This window comes from Kogia breviceps, chromosome 1 (assembly GCF_026419965.1).
Source record: "Kogia breviceps isolate mKogBre1 chromosome 1, mKogBre1 haplotype 1, whole genome shotgun sequence".
NCBI classification, from domain to species: domain Eukaryota; kingdom Metazoa; phylum Chordata; class Mammalia; order Artiodactyla; family Physeteridae; genus Kogia; species Kogia breviceps.
Window position 1 is genome coordinate 21,383,076 of NC_081310.1, and position 17,622 is coordinate 21,400,697.

The 17,622-nt window shown below is 37.6% G+C and overlaps 1 protein-coding gene across 9 annotated transcripts in view; it reads right to left on the reverse strand.

Moving 5' to 3' along the window:
- NVL (nuclear VCP like) overlaps positions 1 to 17,622 on the reverse strand; it is a 111,005-nt gene that overhangs the window by 43,898 nt on the left and 49,485 nt on the right. For all 9 annotated transcript variants that reach the window (XR_010839523.1, XM_059069362.2, XM_059069352.2 and 6 more), the window contains 2 exons: positions 15,100 to 15,219; positions 11,591 to 11,690 (listed from right to left, as the gene is read on the reverse strand). Coding sequence is in view for 8 of the 9 variants with exons in the window: in XM_059069362.2 (XP_058925345.1) it covers positions 11,591 to 11,690; positions 15,100 to 15,219 (220 nt within the window). In the remaining variant the exon portion in view is untranslated. The remainder of the gene's footprint in view (positions 1 to 11,590; positions 11,691 to 15,099; positions 15,220 to 17,622) is intronic.

Below are 17,622 nucleotides of genomic sequence, written 5' to 3' on the forward strand. Positions count from 1 at the left end.
AAGCTTGATATAAAGAATCCCAACTGTACTTAGAAAGCATTCTTAGTTTAGGACTTTTGAAATCATTTAAATTCTCTGACAACATCACATTTAGTATTTTGTTGTTTACTATTTTAAGAAATTATTTACTTATTTTATTTACAGTAAAAAGCATCCTGAGTAATCTATACACCATAAAGTGTGTGTGTGTGTATATATGTGTTAGATGATTTAAACTATGCTCCACCAAAAGCTCTTACAAAATTCTATGTATTACATCTTTTCTCAAAGAAAAGCTGGCTCATACTCAACAATTCTGTTTCACTAACAGGCATCTTAAACACTTAAGACTGAGATACAGATCTTTTCCCATCACCTCCCCAAACAGGGCCCTACCATTGTTCTTCCCACCTTGGTTAATGGCAACTCATCCTTCCAGTTTTTCAGGCCTAAAACTTGGAGTCATGTTTGATTCCATTCCCCCACATCTATATCCAATCCATTAGCAAATCCTGTCAACTGTATGACACAGTATATTCAGATTCCTTCTACATTCCCAGGTGTCACCTGGTTCAAAGCATCTTGCAGCACTTAGATTATTTTTACAGCTTCCTAAGTGGTTCCCTACCTAATTGTGTCAGAATTTTAGGTGGAAGACTCAAGATAACAATTCTTATCTTTGCAATGAAGAAGTCACCAACAATTCCAAAGATAAGGACAAAATCCATTCACTTACAAATGAGACAGATGCCTGAAGAGGAGGAACTCTCCCTCAGATCTGCTGATTAAAAAGCAGCTACTATTCTATTAAGTACCAAAAAAACGCTAAAATTTAAGAGCTAACGGTAGCAACCTTCAACTTTAGGAAACAGTATTTTGTTACAAATGGACCCTCAATTTTCAACAATGGTGCCAAGACAATTCTATGGGGAAAAGATCAGTTTTGCAACATAGGATGCTGAGACACGTGACTATCCACACACAAAAGGAAGAATAGACACCTTCTTCACAACATACAAAAAATTAACTCAAAGTGGACCAAAGACCTAAATGTGAGCACTAAAAGTTTAAAACTCTTGTAAGAAAACATGATCCTGGGTTACGCGCAGTGATTTCTTAGGTATGACATCAAAAGTACATATGATTAAAAAAATAAAAAAATAAATTGAACTTTATCAATTTAAAACTTTTGTTCTTCAAATGATACCATCAAGAAAGTAAACAGAACTCACAGATTGGGAGAAAATATATATGTTAATCACATATCTGATTATGGACTTGTATCTAGAATAAATAAAGAAATCTTACTACTCAATGACAAGAAGGCATTAACCCAATTAACTGGGGGAAGGATTCAAACAGACATTTCTCCAAAGAAGATATATAAACAGCCAACAAGCAAAAGAAAAGATGTTCAGCATCATTAATTATCAGGGGAATGCAAATCAAACTACAATGAAATAGTTCCTCACATCTACTACATGGCTATAATAAAAAAGACAAACGATAACAGGTGTTGGTGAGGATGTGGAGAAATTGGAAGCCTCATACCCTGCCTTGTCACAATTACTAGTGCGAATATAAAACGATTCAGACATTTCGGAAAAGAATTTGGCAGTTTCTCAAAATGGTAAACACAGAGTTACCATATGACCCAGCAATTCCACTCTTGGGTATCTGCCTAAGATAAATTATAACATATATCCAAACAAAAACTTGTACATGAATGTTCATAGCAGCATTATCATAATAGCTAAAAAGTACAAACAACCTAAATGTCCATCAACTGGTGAATAAATAGTATGTGGTATATCCATACACTGGAATATTATCCAGCAATAAAAAGGAATGAAGTACTGATACATTCTATACCATGGATGAAACTTGAAGGCATGCTGAGTGAAGGAAGCTAGATACAATAGCCCACATACTGTATGATTCCATTTACATAAAACATCCAGAATAGGGAAATCTACAGAGACCGAAAGTACACTAGTGGCTGCCTAGGGCTGGCAGTGGGGGAAGAATAGGGAGTGACTGCTAAGAGACACAGATTTTCTTCTTAGGGTGATGGAAATGTTCTAAAATTAGATTATTGGTATGGCTGCACAACTCTGTAATATATGCAAAACCACTGAATTGTATACTTAAAACGGGGAAAATTTATGGTATACCACATATCTAAATAAAGCTGTTTTTTTTAAAAATTAGATCCTCAGACTAAAGAGATTATCAGTATGTCCAGTGAAATAAAAATCATAAGATCAGACAGGCTTCATGAATCAAAAGTAGATCTCTTCTTATGATTCATAAACAAATATTTACTGAGTTCTAGGATGCACCAGGGTACCTGTATATCAGCAGAAGTAATGCCAGGGCCTATGTTAATTTTATAAGGGCAGTACTTACCAAAGGGCAAGATATACTGGCTTGACCATGGCACCAAGTCATTGTTCAACTGCCTTCAAGAAGCATTCAACCATAATCCAAGGCCATTCAGAATAAATAGGTAAGGGAGCATTGCATTTGACTTGGTACTTAAGTGGCTGAATATCTTACTATAATAAAATCAGTATCTTCTTTTAAGTCACCCACTCTTTCATCTGACAAATAACTGTGGGCTTACAATAGGTAGAAACCCTGAACCTGAAGTTCTCTCTCAAATATAAGACTGCAGACTTACTCCTTGCCTAGAAGAAGCTTACACATCATAATTTACTTATTTATTTTTTGGACTGCACCATATATGGAGAGCAGAAACTCATTCTAGATACTGAATTGCTACTGGTAAGAAACAGACACCTACTCAATAGAAGAAAAAGTAATAAGCTAGTGTGGCCATTTGGGTTACATAACCTATGCGTGCTGCTCAGGAGTGTTTTTAACCAGCTAGACAGGGGTTAAGTGGGAACTGTTCCTCAAATGAGAACATCCTTTACAGGACTTGGTATCTGAAGAATGCAATGCAAAGATGTGTACAGGAGAGTTAAATTTAGGGCATCTGTGCTCAAGATGTAATTTGCGCCAGGAGCTCCATCTCCTTTGGCTGAGCACAGGGAACTGGTTTAGTTCCAGAACAGGGTATGGTCTTTGGTATACCACACATTAGAAGAAGGCTGTCACAGTTCCTCAGAACAACCAGAGGTAGAATGGTGAGAGGACAGGATTTTAATTTACTTCCTAAAAATCAGTACCTCAAAAAATTAGGGAAAAAGGATAAAGACAGAGATGGAAAATATGTGAAGAGTTCTAGTAGATCAATTCAAGAGGTTTAAAACCCACTAAGTGTGAAGCATACAAGTGAAACAAACAAAAAAGTCACATAAAAAGGATCAGAATGGGGCTTCCCTGGTGGCGCAGTGGTTGAGAGTCCGCCTGCCGATGCAGGGGACACGGGTTCGTGCCCCAGTCTGGGAAGATCCCACATGCCGCGGAGCGGCTGGGCCCGTGAGCCATGGCCGCTGAGCCTGCGCGTCCGGAGCCTGTGCTCCGCAATGGGAGAGGCCACAGCAGTGAGAGGCCCGCGTACCGCAAAAAAAAAAAAAAAAAAAAAAAAAAAAAAGGATCAGAATGACATAGAACTTTTAAAAGAAAAAAAGCAATGCCTACAAATTACAAAAAAACAAAATTTTCAACTCAAAATTCTATATCCAGCCAGGCTACCAATCAATAATGAGACTAGAATAAAGATATTTTCACATATATAATAATTCAAAAAAAATTTACCTCCTACATGACCTTTCTTAAGAAAGCCACTGAAAGATAAGCTCTAGAAAAATGAAAGAGTAAACCAAGAGACAAACATAAGATCAGAAACAGTGCAAAACAAAGGAAAGCAGGAAAGGGAAGTCCTGAAATGACAGCCATTTAAATCAGACCTGGATGGCACCAGTCCAGATTGGAGCATGAGGATAGAAACCTCCAGAAGGGAGGTCTCCAAAAACAAACAAAACGTCAAATGGAATAGATACATCATCTAGATAAAAAATACTGACTGATGTATAACATAGTTGATAAAGAATGGGAACACAGAAAACAAAGCAAAAGAAAAAAATGACGGTTACTACATCTAAGAATAAAAAGGTTTTAGGAGAAGGAAACCTAATCACAGTGTGATTCTTGGGTCAGCGGAGAGAAATGTTTTCAAAGTCACGGTAATGTAAGTGTTGACTAGTGATTTAACCAAAAGTTGTAATAAATCTATATTATAATATTGGGAGGCTGGAGTGGCAAAAACACATGGTGTGCATGGTGTGGCAGTGATGGTGGGCTGGGCTATGTGTGTGGAGAAAGGGTGAATGTAAGATAATGAATCTTCATACGTTGAAAAGAAGTTAATGGGTAGTGTGTGAAATTGATAAGACATAGCAGTATGAGCATATTATTTGAAAATATGGAGGAAACACGGCAAAAAAAAATAGCTCAAGGATTTTACCAGTAGAAGCCTCTGGGATGGGGGCTGGGGGGCGCAGAGGACCAACAGTTTTTGTTATAAGCTTTTCGGTGTCATCTGATGTTTAACTGATATCTCCCTGTGTGGGTTTTTCTTCTTCATGCCATTCACCAACTGGATCCACAACCTCGAGGCTTACTATGGCCATTCTCTTATGGAGTCTGTCTTTACCAGAGCCGTGTCACACAAAACAAACACCGTTCAAAATCTGAGACATAACAAAACAAACTTCAGTATGCAGAGGTGACTATGGTACAGAATGTAGAGGAAATGAACTTGTGCTTTCAAGAAAATATAATTTGGTGGGTGCCTCAGGGTCAAATCTTGGTTTTGCCACTGCTAACTTATCTGGTGGCAAACTAATTAGAATCTACTAATTACTGTGAGCTTTACTGTGAGGATTACCTGACAGAACATGGGAAGCACTCACTGCAGTGGTTGGAATACAAGTACTCACACGATAATTATGATTATTTGGACTCAGGCAGACCATAAGCAGCAGGTCTGATAGAATTGTAATTTTGGAGTGACATGGGTATAATGGGTAATATGGGTATTCTGTGATATCTGCAAAGATTGTAAGGTGATAGAGAAATAGCTATGACTTTACTGGTTGACAGCTACAGACACTACTTGGGCTTGTTGCCATGGAGATGCTAAATTTCAGTTAGGGGTTGGTGAAACTGAGATCAAAGTTTTTCACATTCAGGTTCACAGACCCCCTAAATTCTAACCACAGATCCCCAAGGTTAAGAACACCATTTCTGGTTAATTTTTGTAAAAGGTGTAAGGTCTGTGTCTAGATTTTTTTTTTTTTTGGCATGTGAGTGTGCAGTTGTTGCAGCACCATTTGTTGAAAAGATTGTCCTTTCTCCGTTGTGTTGCCTTTGCTCCTTTGTCAAAGATCAGTCGACGTATTTGTGCGGGTCTATTTCTGGCCTCTGTTTTGTTCCATTGATTTATTTACCTTATTCTTTCATCAATATTACACTTTTTTCGTTTTTTTAAATAAATCACTTTTTTTTTTGCCTGCCCCACACAGCTTGTGGGATGTCAGTTCCCCGAGCAGGGACTTAACCCAGGTCACAGCAGTGAAAGCCTAGAATGCTAACCATTAGGCCATCAGGGAAGTCCCCTACACTCTCTTGACTACTGTAGCTTTATGGTAAGTCTTGAAGTTGGGCAGTGTCAGTCCTCCAACTCTATTCTCTCCTTCAATACTGTGGTGGCTCTTCTGGGTCTTTTGCCTTTCCATATAAACTTCAGAATATTTGTTGATATTCACAAAAAAAACTCGATCAGATTTTGACTAGGATAGCTTTGAATCTACAAAACAAATTGGGAAGAGTGACGTCTTGACAGTACTGCGTTTTCCTATCATATACAAGGAATATCTTTCCATTTATTCAGCTCTTCTTTGATTTCTTCCATCAGCGAGTCAAGGTTTGCCTCATATAGATCTTATACATACTTGGTTAGATTTATACCTAAGTCTAAGTCTGTCTGTCTCTGTTTCTTTCTTTCTTTTTGGTGCAGATATAAATGGTATTGTGTTTTTAATTTCAAACTCCAATTGTTCATTGCTAGTATTTACCAACTGATTTTTGAAAAAGGTACAATAGTCTTTTCAGTGAACGATGGTGGAGCAAGTGGATACCCATAGGAAAAAAACCCCTTGACCTAAACTTTGAGCCTCACATAAATGTTACCTAAAGACAGATCATAGGTTTAAATGTAAGACTTAAAACCATAAAATTTTTAGAAGAAAACAGTGGAGAAAATCTTTGGGACATAGTTTTGAAAACCAGATTTTAGACATGGTCCACAGAGTGTAATATATAAAAGTAAATATTAATAATTTGGATCTCTACGATTAAGAAGATGAAAAGACAAGACACAGACTGGGACAAAAAGTTGCAAATTACATATCTGACAAAGGACTCACATCTAGAATATATAGAGAACTCTCAAAACTCAACAATACATTCCATTTTTAGAAAATGGGCAAAGGACACAAAGAGACAATTCACTGAAGAAGATACAAGAATGGCAAAGAAACACATGAAAAGAAGTTCTTATCAGCCATCAGAGAAATACAAATAAAACCATGATGAGATATCACTATACATCTCTTGGAAAAGATAAAATAAAAACAGTGACAATACAAAATACCAGCAAAGATGCAAAGAAACTGAATCTCCCTTAGCATTACTGATAGAAATTATAGCCACTCAGGAAGACTCTGACAACCTCTTTAAAAAACTGAACATATACTTAACATATGACCCAGCAATCATGCTCCTGGGCATCTATCCCAAAGAAATGAAACCTTATGTCCACATAAGAACCTATATGTAGATGTTCAGAGTAGCTTTATATGAAACAGTCAAAAACTGGAAACGATCATAATGCCCCCAGAAGAGGATGGTTAAACAAACTAGAACCTCCACACCACAGAATACTACCCAGTACTGAAAAGGAACAATCTATTGATACACATAAGAATTTGAACAGATTTCAAGGGCGTAAGAATAAGGTGAATAAAGCCAACCTAAAAGGTCACATTTTGTATGATTACTTTTATATAAAATTCTTAAAGTGACACAATTATAGAGATGGGGAACACATTAGCGGTTGCCCTGAGTTAGACATGGTGGGAGAGAGGTGGTTGTTACTATAAAGGATAGCATGAGGGACACCTTTGTGGTGATGGAATAGTTCTTGTACTGACTGTAGTGGTGATCACATGAATCTACACGTGTGCTAAAATGGCAAAAAATAGACAAATTACACAAATGTCTATTTCCTGGTTTTGATTTTGTACCATAGTTATGTAAAATGTAACAATTGAGTTAAACTGGGTACATGGAACTTCTGTGCATTATTTTTCTAATTTCTTGTGAATTTATAATTGTTTCAAAATACAAAGTAAAAAAAAAAGTCACATATTTTATAAAAAGAAAAAGAAAATCAGATCACTTCACTCCCCCACTCAAAAAACGTTCATGGGACTTCCCTGGTGGCGCAGTGGTTAAGAATCCGCCTGCCAATGCAGGGGACACAGGTGGTCCGGGAAGACCCCACATTTCGTGGAGCAACTAAGCCCGTGCACCACAACTACTGAGCCTGAGCTCTAGAGGCCGCGAGCCACAGCTACTGCAGCCCGTGTTATGCCTAGAGTCCGTGCTCTGCAACAAAGAGAAGAAACCACAATGAGAAGCCCGCACACCACAACGAAGAGTGGCCCCTGCCTGCCGCAACTAGAGAAAGCCCGTGCACAGCAATGAAGACCCAATGCAGCCAATAAATAAATAAATAAATAAATAAATTTAAAAAAATCCTTCATGGCAGAATAAAATCCACACCCCTTACTGTGGCCTAAAAGGCCCCTTGCACTTCTCCATCACTGCCCCACAACTCTTTTCACTCTAGATGCACTGGCCTTCTTGCTGGTTCTCCAAACTTGTTCTCACTTCAGGGCCTTGATACTTATTGTTTGTTCTCTACCTGGAATGCCTTCTCCCAGATTTTTGCATGGCTTGATACTTCACATTATTTGGGTGCATGCTGACATTACTTCTGAAGAAGAAGCTTTCCCGGACTATGATATCTAAATTAGCATTCCTCTCCCCAAACACCAGTCATTCTCCATCCTCTTACCCTGTTCTATTTTATTTATTTGATTGTCTATTATTTACCCCCTGTTCCCCAGCCCCAAATCAGAATACATGCAGGCAAAGAATTTTTCTGAATTGTTAACTTTTGAATTCCCAAAGCTCAGTAGGACCAGGCATATAATAAAAATTCAATAAATATCTGATGAGTGAAGGAGTAAATCTGAGAGACTAAGGCAAATTATACTGATATGACTGACCTACAACAACAAACTGTAAGGCGGAATGTATAACTTGAACCATAAAACAAAGAATGTGATGAAAGAAAAATATACATAAGAAGGATTAAAGATAACTCCCCTTTTTTTTTACATTTCAACTTCTCTCCTTTTGAATCTGGCCCTTCCTGTCACTGCCCTGACCAAGAGAATTTGTCTGTGCTGGGCCTTGCCTTCAAAGGAATGGCAGCTTCCACCTTAACCTCCTGGAATCCAGCTGTCAAGTAAGAAACGTGAGTACTCAGAGAACCATTCTAATGGAAGCCAAGCCACATGGAGAGGCCTTGGAAGATGACAGCTGGTGGTGGGGAGGGGCCGGGGGAGGGGGTGTGCAGAATGCTGAGGCACTCCGAAGCACCAGACATGTGAGTAAACAAGTGACCTTGAAAGGGGATCCTCGGGCCCAGCCAGCCATGCCTGCTGGTGCCATGTGGATCAGAGATGAACCACCTGGACAAGCCCTCCCTGAATTCCTGACCTACAAAATTATGAACAATGCAAAAACGGTGATTTTAAGCCACTAAGTATCACAGCAGTTCACCACGCAGCAAGAGATGACCAGGACATCAGGCAAGAAGGGGTTACTTAAAGCTGAGCAGAATCCAAGTTATAAACAATCAAACAAAACGTCACAGGACAGAATACAATGGAACAGAACTGCCAAATAGGCATCAATATAAATGAAAATAGCTAAAACTTCTATTTTAAAATTTATGTGGATCCTCAACGTAATGGGGCTTGTTATGGGGAGAAAGGGATGGGTGAGGTACAGCGGAGAGGAAGACAATACTCAAGAACACCGGAAAGAACAAAACAGAGGCACCACATTCATCCTGTCATTCACCGGCTAAACTCAAGAGGCTACTGTACTCAGTTCTGGGTTTTACAACTAAGGAGAATCTGGAGAATCCTAAGGAATTCAAAGATGAATAAAGAGATCAGAGGAAAAAAAAAAAAACCCATGAGGAAAGGTAATGTACCTGAACCCTTTCGAAGGAAAGGATTTAAGTAAAACCTAGCAGTAACATTGAAGGACCTATTATTTGAGTAACACTGAAGGACCTGCTATTTTCTAATCTACAGAGATTAAACTAAAAGGTAAGAGTGTTTACAATAAACAATTATGAAAAATGGTTAGTACAGTTAAAGAAAGAATAGGTTATTAGAGCACACCAAAGACTGTCTTCTTGAAATCTGCTAGAAAAATCCAGCTGCTCAGGAAAGGTAGGATGTGATTCTGTCCAAATCTGACAGACCTTCAAGGTTCCTTCTAGGATGACTCTCTGATTTTATGGACTAATGACTGCTAATACCCAAAGTGCGCATGATAATGATAATAATACTAAGCAGCTACTTGCCCCGCACTACGATAGATACATTACCAATATCACTTAAGCTTTGGGACAATACTGCCTATTAGGTATTATCCTCATTTTATAGATGAAGAAGTACTGGTTAGCAAGATGAAGTAATACATGCCCAGGATTAATGTGGCATAATAAGGAATAAATACATTTGGTCTTTGCCCCTGGTTCCTGGTAGAGCTTTCTGAGTAACAGGAGTGTCTTTGTTGTGCTAATGAGATGACTCAAGGCTGGCCCTGCAGATAACTTCAGGATGGGGCTGGTTACCAGAATGACTTACCATCTGATTAGAGGGTTGGAACTTGGAGCCAGACATCTGGGGAGGTAGGTCGGGGCTGGAGACTGGGTTCAATCACATGGCCAATGAGTCAATCAATCATGGATACATAACAAAATCCCAATAAAAACTCTGGACATCAAACTCGAGGGAGATTCCTCGCTGATGAGCACAGTGATGTGCCAGGAGGGTGATGTGTCCTGACTCCATGGAGAGAGGGCATGGAAGCTCTGCACTCCCTCTGAGACCCAGCCCTAAGTGTACCCTTTATAATAAACTGTAATTGTAAGTACAGTGCTTTTCTTCATTTTGTTAGTCTTTTTAGCAAAAGATTGAACCTGAAAGGGGTGATGGGAATCCCCAAGTTTGTAGCAGGCTGGTCAGAAGTGCATGTGTCCTGGAGACACTACTTGCATCTGGCATCTGAAGCAGGGCAGTCTTAACCTGAAGGTTCTGACATTAACTTCAGGTGGTTAGTGTCAGACCTGAATTATAATCTACTCAGTTGGTATACACTAGTTAGGATTGAAAGAGAACAGTTAGTAAGATATGAAGTGCTAGAGCCAGGACTCAAAACCAGTTCTGCCTAACTCAGAGTATTTCTAACTCAAAGATAATAGTCTAATTCAAACCTTTCGATTTTTCATTTTAAAATGAAATGGTATATAATTTATGAAGGTTTTAGTATCTGTACTAACTTACAAGAAAAATTACATCAGCTTGAAAACTGAAAAATCCATTTAAGCAATTAAAGTCCCAAGTCATTGCCGGTAGACATAGTTAACACAAATATCAATGCAGGAGCAGCTATGATACAGCGGCTCATATGGATGGCAAAGTATTAAACAATATGAAGAGAAGTGAGGACGCAAAGTAAAAGTCACCTTCGGTACTTTTGAAGTTTTGAGACTTTTTCTAAATCCCTCACTACTACTTAGGCTTTTTAACAATTTTTAAAAATAGTTAAGGGCTTCCCTGGTGGCGCAGTGGTTGAAGGTCCACCTGCCGATGCAGGGGACACGGGTTCGTGCCCCGGTCCGGGAAGATCCCACACGCCACAGAGCGGCTGGGCCCGTGAGCCATGGCCGCTGAGCCTGCGCGTCCGGAGCCTGTGCTCCGCAACGGAGAGGCCACAGCAGTGAGAGGCCCGCGTACAGCATAAAACAAACAAACAAACAAACAAAAAAAACCAAAAAAAATAGTTAAGTGCAGGTATATGGACATGCTTCCAGTATAAAACCTTAAAAACCTATCTTTAACCTTCAGATACAGTGAAAAAGAGACTGGTTCTTGTCTCCTATAAGCTTGAGAGAAACCATAGGACATAAATTCTGATAATACTTTGTGGTCAAAAGTGTATGTTACAAGGGTTCTCTGCTAACAAGACAATTTTCTACGCACCAACACAGAAAAAAAATCTCATAGAATCCAAGCAATAATGTTATACTGCTTTTTTTTTTAAATACTATGGCTTACATAAAAGCTTTCTAAGGTTTTATTCCAACTTATGAACCAAAAAGGGATTTCCCAAACTTACTCTTCCTTTACTAGGACGTATATAAATTATATTGTTTGTAAACGCTGTAAGATTTTAGACTCATCTGTTTTATATTCTTCTTTCTTACCTGGTCTGTTAGTGGCTGCCATAATGAAAACCTGCTGACGTGTTTCCAGACCATCCATCTCTGTAAGTAGCTGATTTACCACCCGGACACTTGCCCCTGTCTAAAAACAAATAAATACAGCTACATCAGCTCCCAATAAAAGAAAAATACATCACCGTTATTTTTTTCCATGCAAAATAATACATTTGCTAACTTGAATGAAAGCTTTTGTCAAAAGAAATAACAATTATTTCCTGAGAAGTCACTGTATCTAAGCACTGTTCAAAACATGTTCTCATCAGTGTGCTTCCCCAGCAATCCTGCTATCATCCACAATTCAGATGAGGAAACTGAGGCTTAGAAAGGCTGTTTGTCAAAGGTCTCAAAGCTACATAAGTGTAGAGATGAAATTCAATCTCAGGCTTAGCTGATCCCACAGTCTTATGCCTCTGAGCTATTCAAAGATCTAAGAGCTGAGAATTATATTCAGTATCCTGTGATAAACCATAATGGAAATGAATATGAAAAAGAATATATGTGTCTAACTGAATCAATTTGCTGTACAGTAGAAATTAACACATTGTAAATCAATTATACTTCAATAAAATACATTAAAAAAAAAAGATCTAATAGCCACAATGAATTTCCCTTTGGGCAAATCTAGACTCAGCTTTTGAATGCCAGATCAGACTCCCCAGGATACTGGATATTCCAGAGCTTTCAGCTGGGACACTGAGGCCTTTTCTCTTTTCCTTGAAGCATGCAGTACCAAGCTGAACTACCTCAGGGCAATATCTAAGACGTGCAGGGAGTTGGTGAATAGAGGGATGTTTATCCCTTAAATGCAGAAATTTAAAAAATGCACAATGTAGGAAATGAGAAAAGTGGTGCTGTGCTTTTTTTTGTCATTAATTGCCTTTCTTCAACATAAATTTTATGTACAGAGGTGGTAATGAGTTTAACATACTGATTTCTCCAGAAAAAAAATTTGGTGCACCTTATTATCACCCCTTGGAGACACAGTATTAACAGTTAGGAGGTTAAAAGAATTATAATCACGACTCAAAAAAATAAAGAAGTACTGGTTTTAAAAAAACAAAAAAAACAAAAAAACCCCAAAACACTGTCCTACCTAAGCAAGACAAAAACCTCACAAGCAATTCAGGAAAAGGCTGATAGACTTTACTATATATAAAATTTTATATAATAAAAAAAGATAAGTGATAAAACTGGGAAAAATAGTACCAACACACATAATCGGACAATAGACTAATTTCCATCACATATAAAAAAGCTCTTATAAATTAACAACAAAAAAAGGGGAAGACAGGACTTCCCTGGCGGTCCAGTGGTTAAGACTTTGCCTTCCAATGCAGGGGGTGTGGGTTCAATCCCTGGTGCGGGAGCTAAGATCCCACGTGCTTGGGGCCAAAAAACCAAAACATGAAACAGAAGCAATACTGTAACAAATTCAATAAATCGAGACTTTAAAAACGGTCCACATAAAAAAAATAAATCTTAAAAAAAAGCGGGGAAACATTTTATTTTCAGTGTATGTGCTGCCAAAGTGAGCACAGAAAAACATTTCAACAGCAAAAGGGTCAGAGACATGAATACTAAAATTTAACATCATGTTTGGCCAATAAAATTGAGAAAAATAAAAAGATGGGTATTATACATTGTTGACAAAGGTGTAGAAAAGGGTTATTTTTAGTTGGTAGGTATATGTAACTGGTAGTTTTTGCGAAGAATGACTGTGTTAGCTTTCAAAATATTTGTATACATCTTCTACCCAGAAATTCTACTTCTAAAACTCTCACATATTCCCACATGTGTACAAAAACATGTGATAAGAATGTTTAACACAGTTGTGTTTATAAGGGAAACAACTGGAAACATTGTAAATGTCCAAAACAGGGGAATTGTTGAATTAATTCTTCCCTATCCAGACTGTGGAATATTTATTCAATAATTACAAAATAAGTTATTAAGTACATGGGTAAAGTGTCAGATAGAATGACCACATTTATATTAAAAAATAAGTTTAAATCATACATGTTTTTAAGCTTAAGAAAAAGTTATAGACCACAAATGCAAAACACTAAACTGTCAGCAGAAGTAACCTCCAAGAAGAGTAACAGGGAGGAGAATTGGAAGAAAGACTTGACTCTCTTTATACTTGGATTTATTTGCATTTTTCACAAGCATGTATTCATGAATAACTTGCATCATTAAAAAAAAATACGTTCAATTTTAAAATATTTTCAGAATCCCCTTCAGGTGAAAATGTTAAAGCAAAACACATATATCTGATTACAGAGATGTGTGGTAGCTGACAGCCGAGAGAGATAACCTAGAAGTTAGAAATGTAGTTCATAAGAATGCAGACTTCTCTGAGGGCAAGGAGTTGACTGCATATACCTCAATGAACTCCTCCTAATTTAAATTACCACTTGATAACAGAGAGATGCAAACCAATGAAATGGGCTGTCAATGAACAAAGGGTTTAATTCACAGCAAAAGGGAATAAAAGGGAGTAAAATCCAGAGCATACCATGCCCCCACCAGCTGGATATAGTGTGTAGGACTTTGCTCTGGATCCCACATTAGATTTTGGAACGTGATGGCTGGCAGGAGAACCAGGGAAGGATCTCTGCCCTGGCCACTGACATCACTATCAGAGATAAGACTGTAATAAGGATTTCCTGTGATACCACTGACTGCTGGGTGAGGAAACAAAATTGCTATGATATGAAGCACCCTTACCCTAGTCAAGTTTTATTTTGCAACTTCTGAATGCTGGGAATTTTAAGCAAAACGAGGCACCTAATAAATGTTTCACAACCCAAGAACACAGAGTAACTATGTGAAAACAAATCACATATGAAATATAATCATTTCCTCAATCATCTTGTAATAAATGTACTTACTACACAGTCTTTGCTATCCTCTTCAAAAGGTTATATATATTTTAAATATATTCTTTATATTATGCTTCACTACGACTCAAACATAGTCATAGTATTCCTGGTAACTGTTTTCCAGGCAATCACTGTACCAAAATTTCTAAGAATGGTGACTCAGTGTAGTAATGCAAGTGGTCTTTAATGCACACCAAGTTGTATCTTCCCCAGACAGAAATGGTGCTGTGTCTTAAAGCATATCATCTGACCCTACTTTGAGTGCATGATGTCTTAAATTATATTTTCTCCAAGAACTCTGAAGAGAATCATACGATTACAAGGCAGGCTATCCAAAACTAATAATCACTTCCATTCCCAAAAACTCATTTGTGTGAATCAGATATGTGCAACCAAAATAATACACAGAAAGAAAAATGGATACAGAGGCTAATAAAAATACAATTGTTATCCCTAGGCCCTGTTTTCAAATTACTATGTTTCTTCACTTAAAGAGTCTCAGTGTTCTCAATGAATGACTTTATAAGAGCTATTTGAACTTCACATAGAACTTACAAAAGGTTTATGGTGCTTAAAAAAAATCTGTAATGATTAAAGTATGATACCTACCTCTCGGACTGATCTTCGAGGACATAAGGCATCCACTTCATCAAAGAATATCACGCAGGGTGCTGAATTCTTGGCTCGCTGAAAAACCTGTCGCACAGCGCGCTCGCTTTCACCAACATACTAGCCATATACAGAAAGGAAATAAAATGTAGAGATGTTTCAACTTTGGAGTTTGGGCCAAATTATAGTAGTACTAGTTTTAAATGACATTTATATGTCAGAGTCCAAAAAGTATTAGGTCAAAAATAGCCAGTTAGGGCTTCCCTGGTGGCGCAGTGGTTGAGAGTCCGCCTGCCAATGCAGGGGACGCGGGTTCGTGCCCCAGCCCGGGAAGATCTCACATGCCGCCGAGCGGCTGCGCCCGTGAGCCACAATTACTGAGCCTGCACGTCTGGAGCCTGTGCTCCGCAACGGGAGAGGCCACAACGGTGAGAGGCCCGCGTGCCGCAAAAAAAATAAATAAATATATAAATAAAATAAAATAAAATAAAAATAGCCAGTTATATGTGGTTCAACTTAATAAGATTAGCTATTACTTAAGCTTATTATAAATTTCCTCATTTATAAAATGAAGACTAAATAGAATTAAAGGTCTCTTCTAGCTCAAAAAAATTCCATAATTTTATGGTATTTTAGAACGGATCAAAGCTTTATGCATATAAAATACCCAGCAGTAATTTTCATTAATTCAACAGTATTTTAAATGTGAACAAAACAATTTACTGTTCTACTGTCGTTTCTACACAAGTCATCTTGCTAAAGGAAGAGCTAACGGTCATACAGCATCAGATGAGGCAAAGTGAGCCAGTCAGACATCTACCAGGTTTCATAATGCATAATGTATGGTAAAATCAAAATACAAAGCAATTCACAAGCAGCTATAACATTAGGACTAATTAATATAATAAGTTATATGTAAAAATACAGCTTTACTTTCAGCTAAGCACAAGAAATTGTTCTTGTAAAATTTCAAATTAGTTAACTAAGAAAAACTTTCTAATAGTGCTGCTAAATAAGGCAATCTGAAAATATCTTTACAGTGCCAATTATATCATAAGGTTATCTTTTATGTTATTTTATGACTATATGGTCATAATAAAGTAATTAAGGCACAGAATACATCACAGATGACAATGATTAAAGTATTTTTATTTTCTATTTGAGTAGAACTTCTTTTCCTCAGATCTGTCCTGTAACTTTTCTTTGTACTTTTGCTTATTCTGCTTCTCTCACTTGAACTGCTTCTCCAACCTACCTCTAAAACAGCTCTTGCATTCTAGATCAAGATCACTAATCTTTCTTCCCACCAACCTCTCTTCTTTGTTCTTACAGCACTTCCTACTATTATAACTTCTGAGCTATTCTACCTTCACTATATTACATCATAAAGTCCTTGGAAAGCAGAAGTCCTGACAGTTTCAAATTTTTCTCTGATCATAACATCCTGCTCAGTGTACAAATGCAGCAGACTTATTTAGTTTTCTGAAAAATCTAAATCAGCAAAAATTATATTTGGAATGCTGAAAAGACATTCAGTAGATATTTTTAAAGAAAAGATATCAGTGGGTTGGGACAGAGAGTTTCAAACAGGGATGAAAGAGAAGAATCAATACAGCCGGCAAAGGGACTTTGGATACAGCTAACCAAAATGACTAAGTAAAAGGAAATTTAATTTAGGGGAAGGTAAACCTAAAGTTTCAAAAGAACAGATTAAAATCAATTCATCTTAAGAAAGGTAACAATGATTAAAATTCCCACTACCTTGGCCTTTAAGAACTATTTCAAGTAAGGATCCGATACTTATTAATTCCTTATTTGCCATCAGTTTTCAACCATTATAATCTGGCTTTTGCAAACATAATTATTGAAAATATTTTCCCTAAAGTCACTAGTGACAGTCTAATTGCTAAACCCAGAGTCCTACTTTCAATTTCTTTTCTATTGTTTGGTTATATTGACAGGTGGAAAAAAATTACCTTCCCTAGGTTTTCAGGCTTAGAAAGTCTTGGGCATCCTCCACCTTTGGAACACTCTGCTTTGCCAGCTTTTCCTTCCCTGGCCCGTAAATGTTGGTGTCTTCCAAGGTTCTGTCAGAGACCACCTTACAATACTACTCAACCCTACCCATTCCCTAGGTTTTAGGTGCCATTTAGGTGATACTTACTCTCAAAATCTCTTCAGAGCTCCACATTCACATTTCCTATAGTTTGCTGAATCCCTCCAAATGGCTCTTTAAATCTAACATGTCCTAGAGCAAACTCATTTTCTAACCCCAAGATGTCTATCTTCCTCATTAGATCACCTAATCTCTCAGAGTCATTCTGGACTCTTCCACAGACCTCTTCCCACATTTACCTCTAAAAAACAAACCAGATGACAATGAGATAAAATTTCATACTCATCAGACTGGCAAAAATATAAGTAACTTTCATTCACTGCTGGTGAAAGTAAAACTCAATAACAACCACTTTGGGAAAAAAGTGGGCAATACTTAATATCTTTGAAAGTGTATATACTGTATAA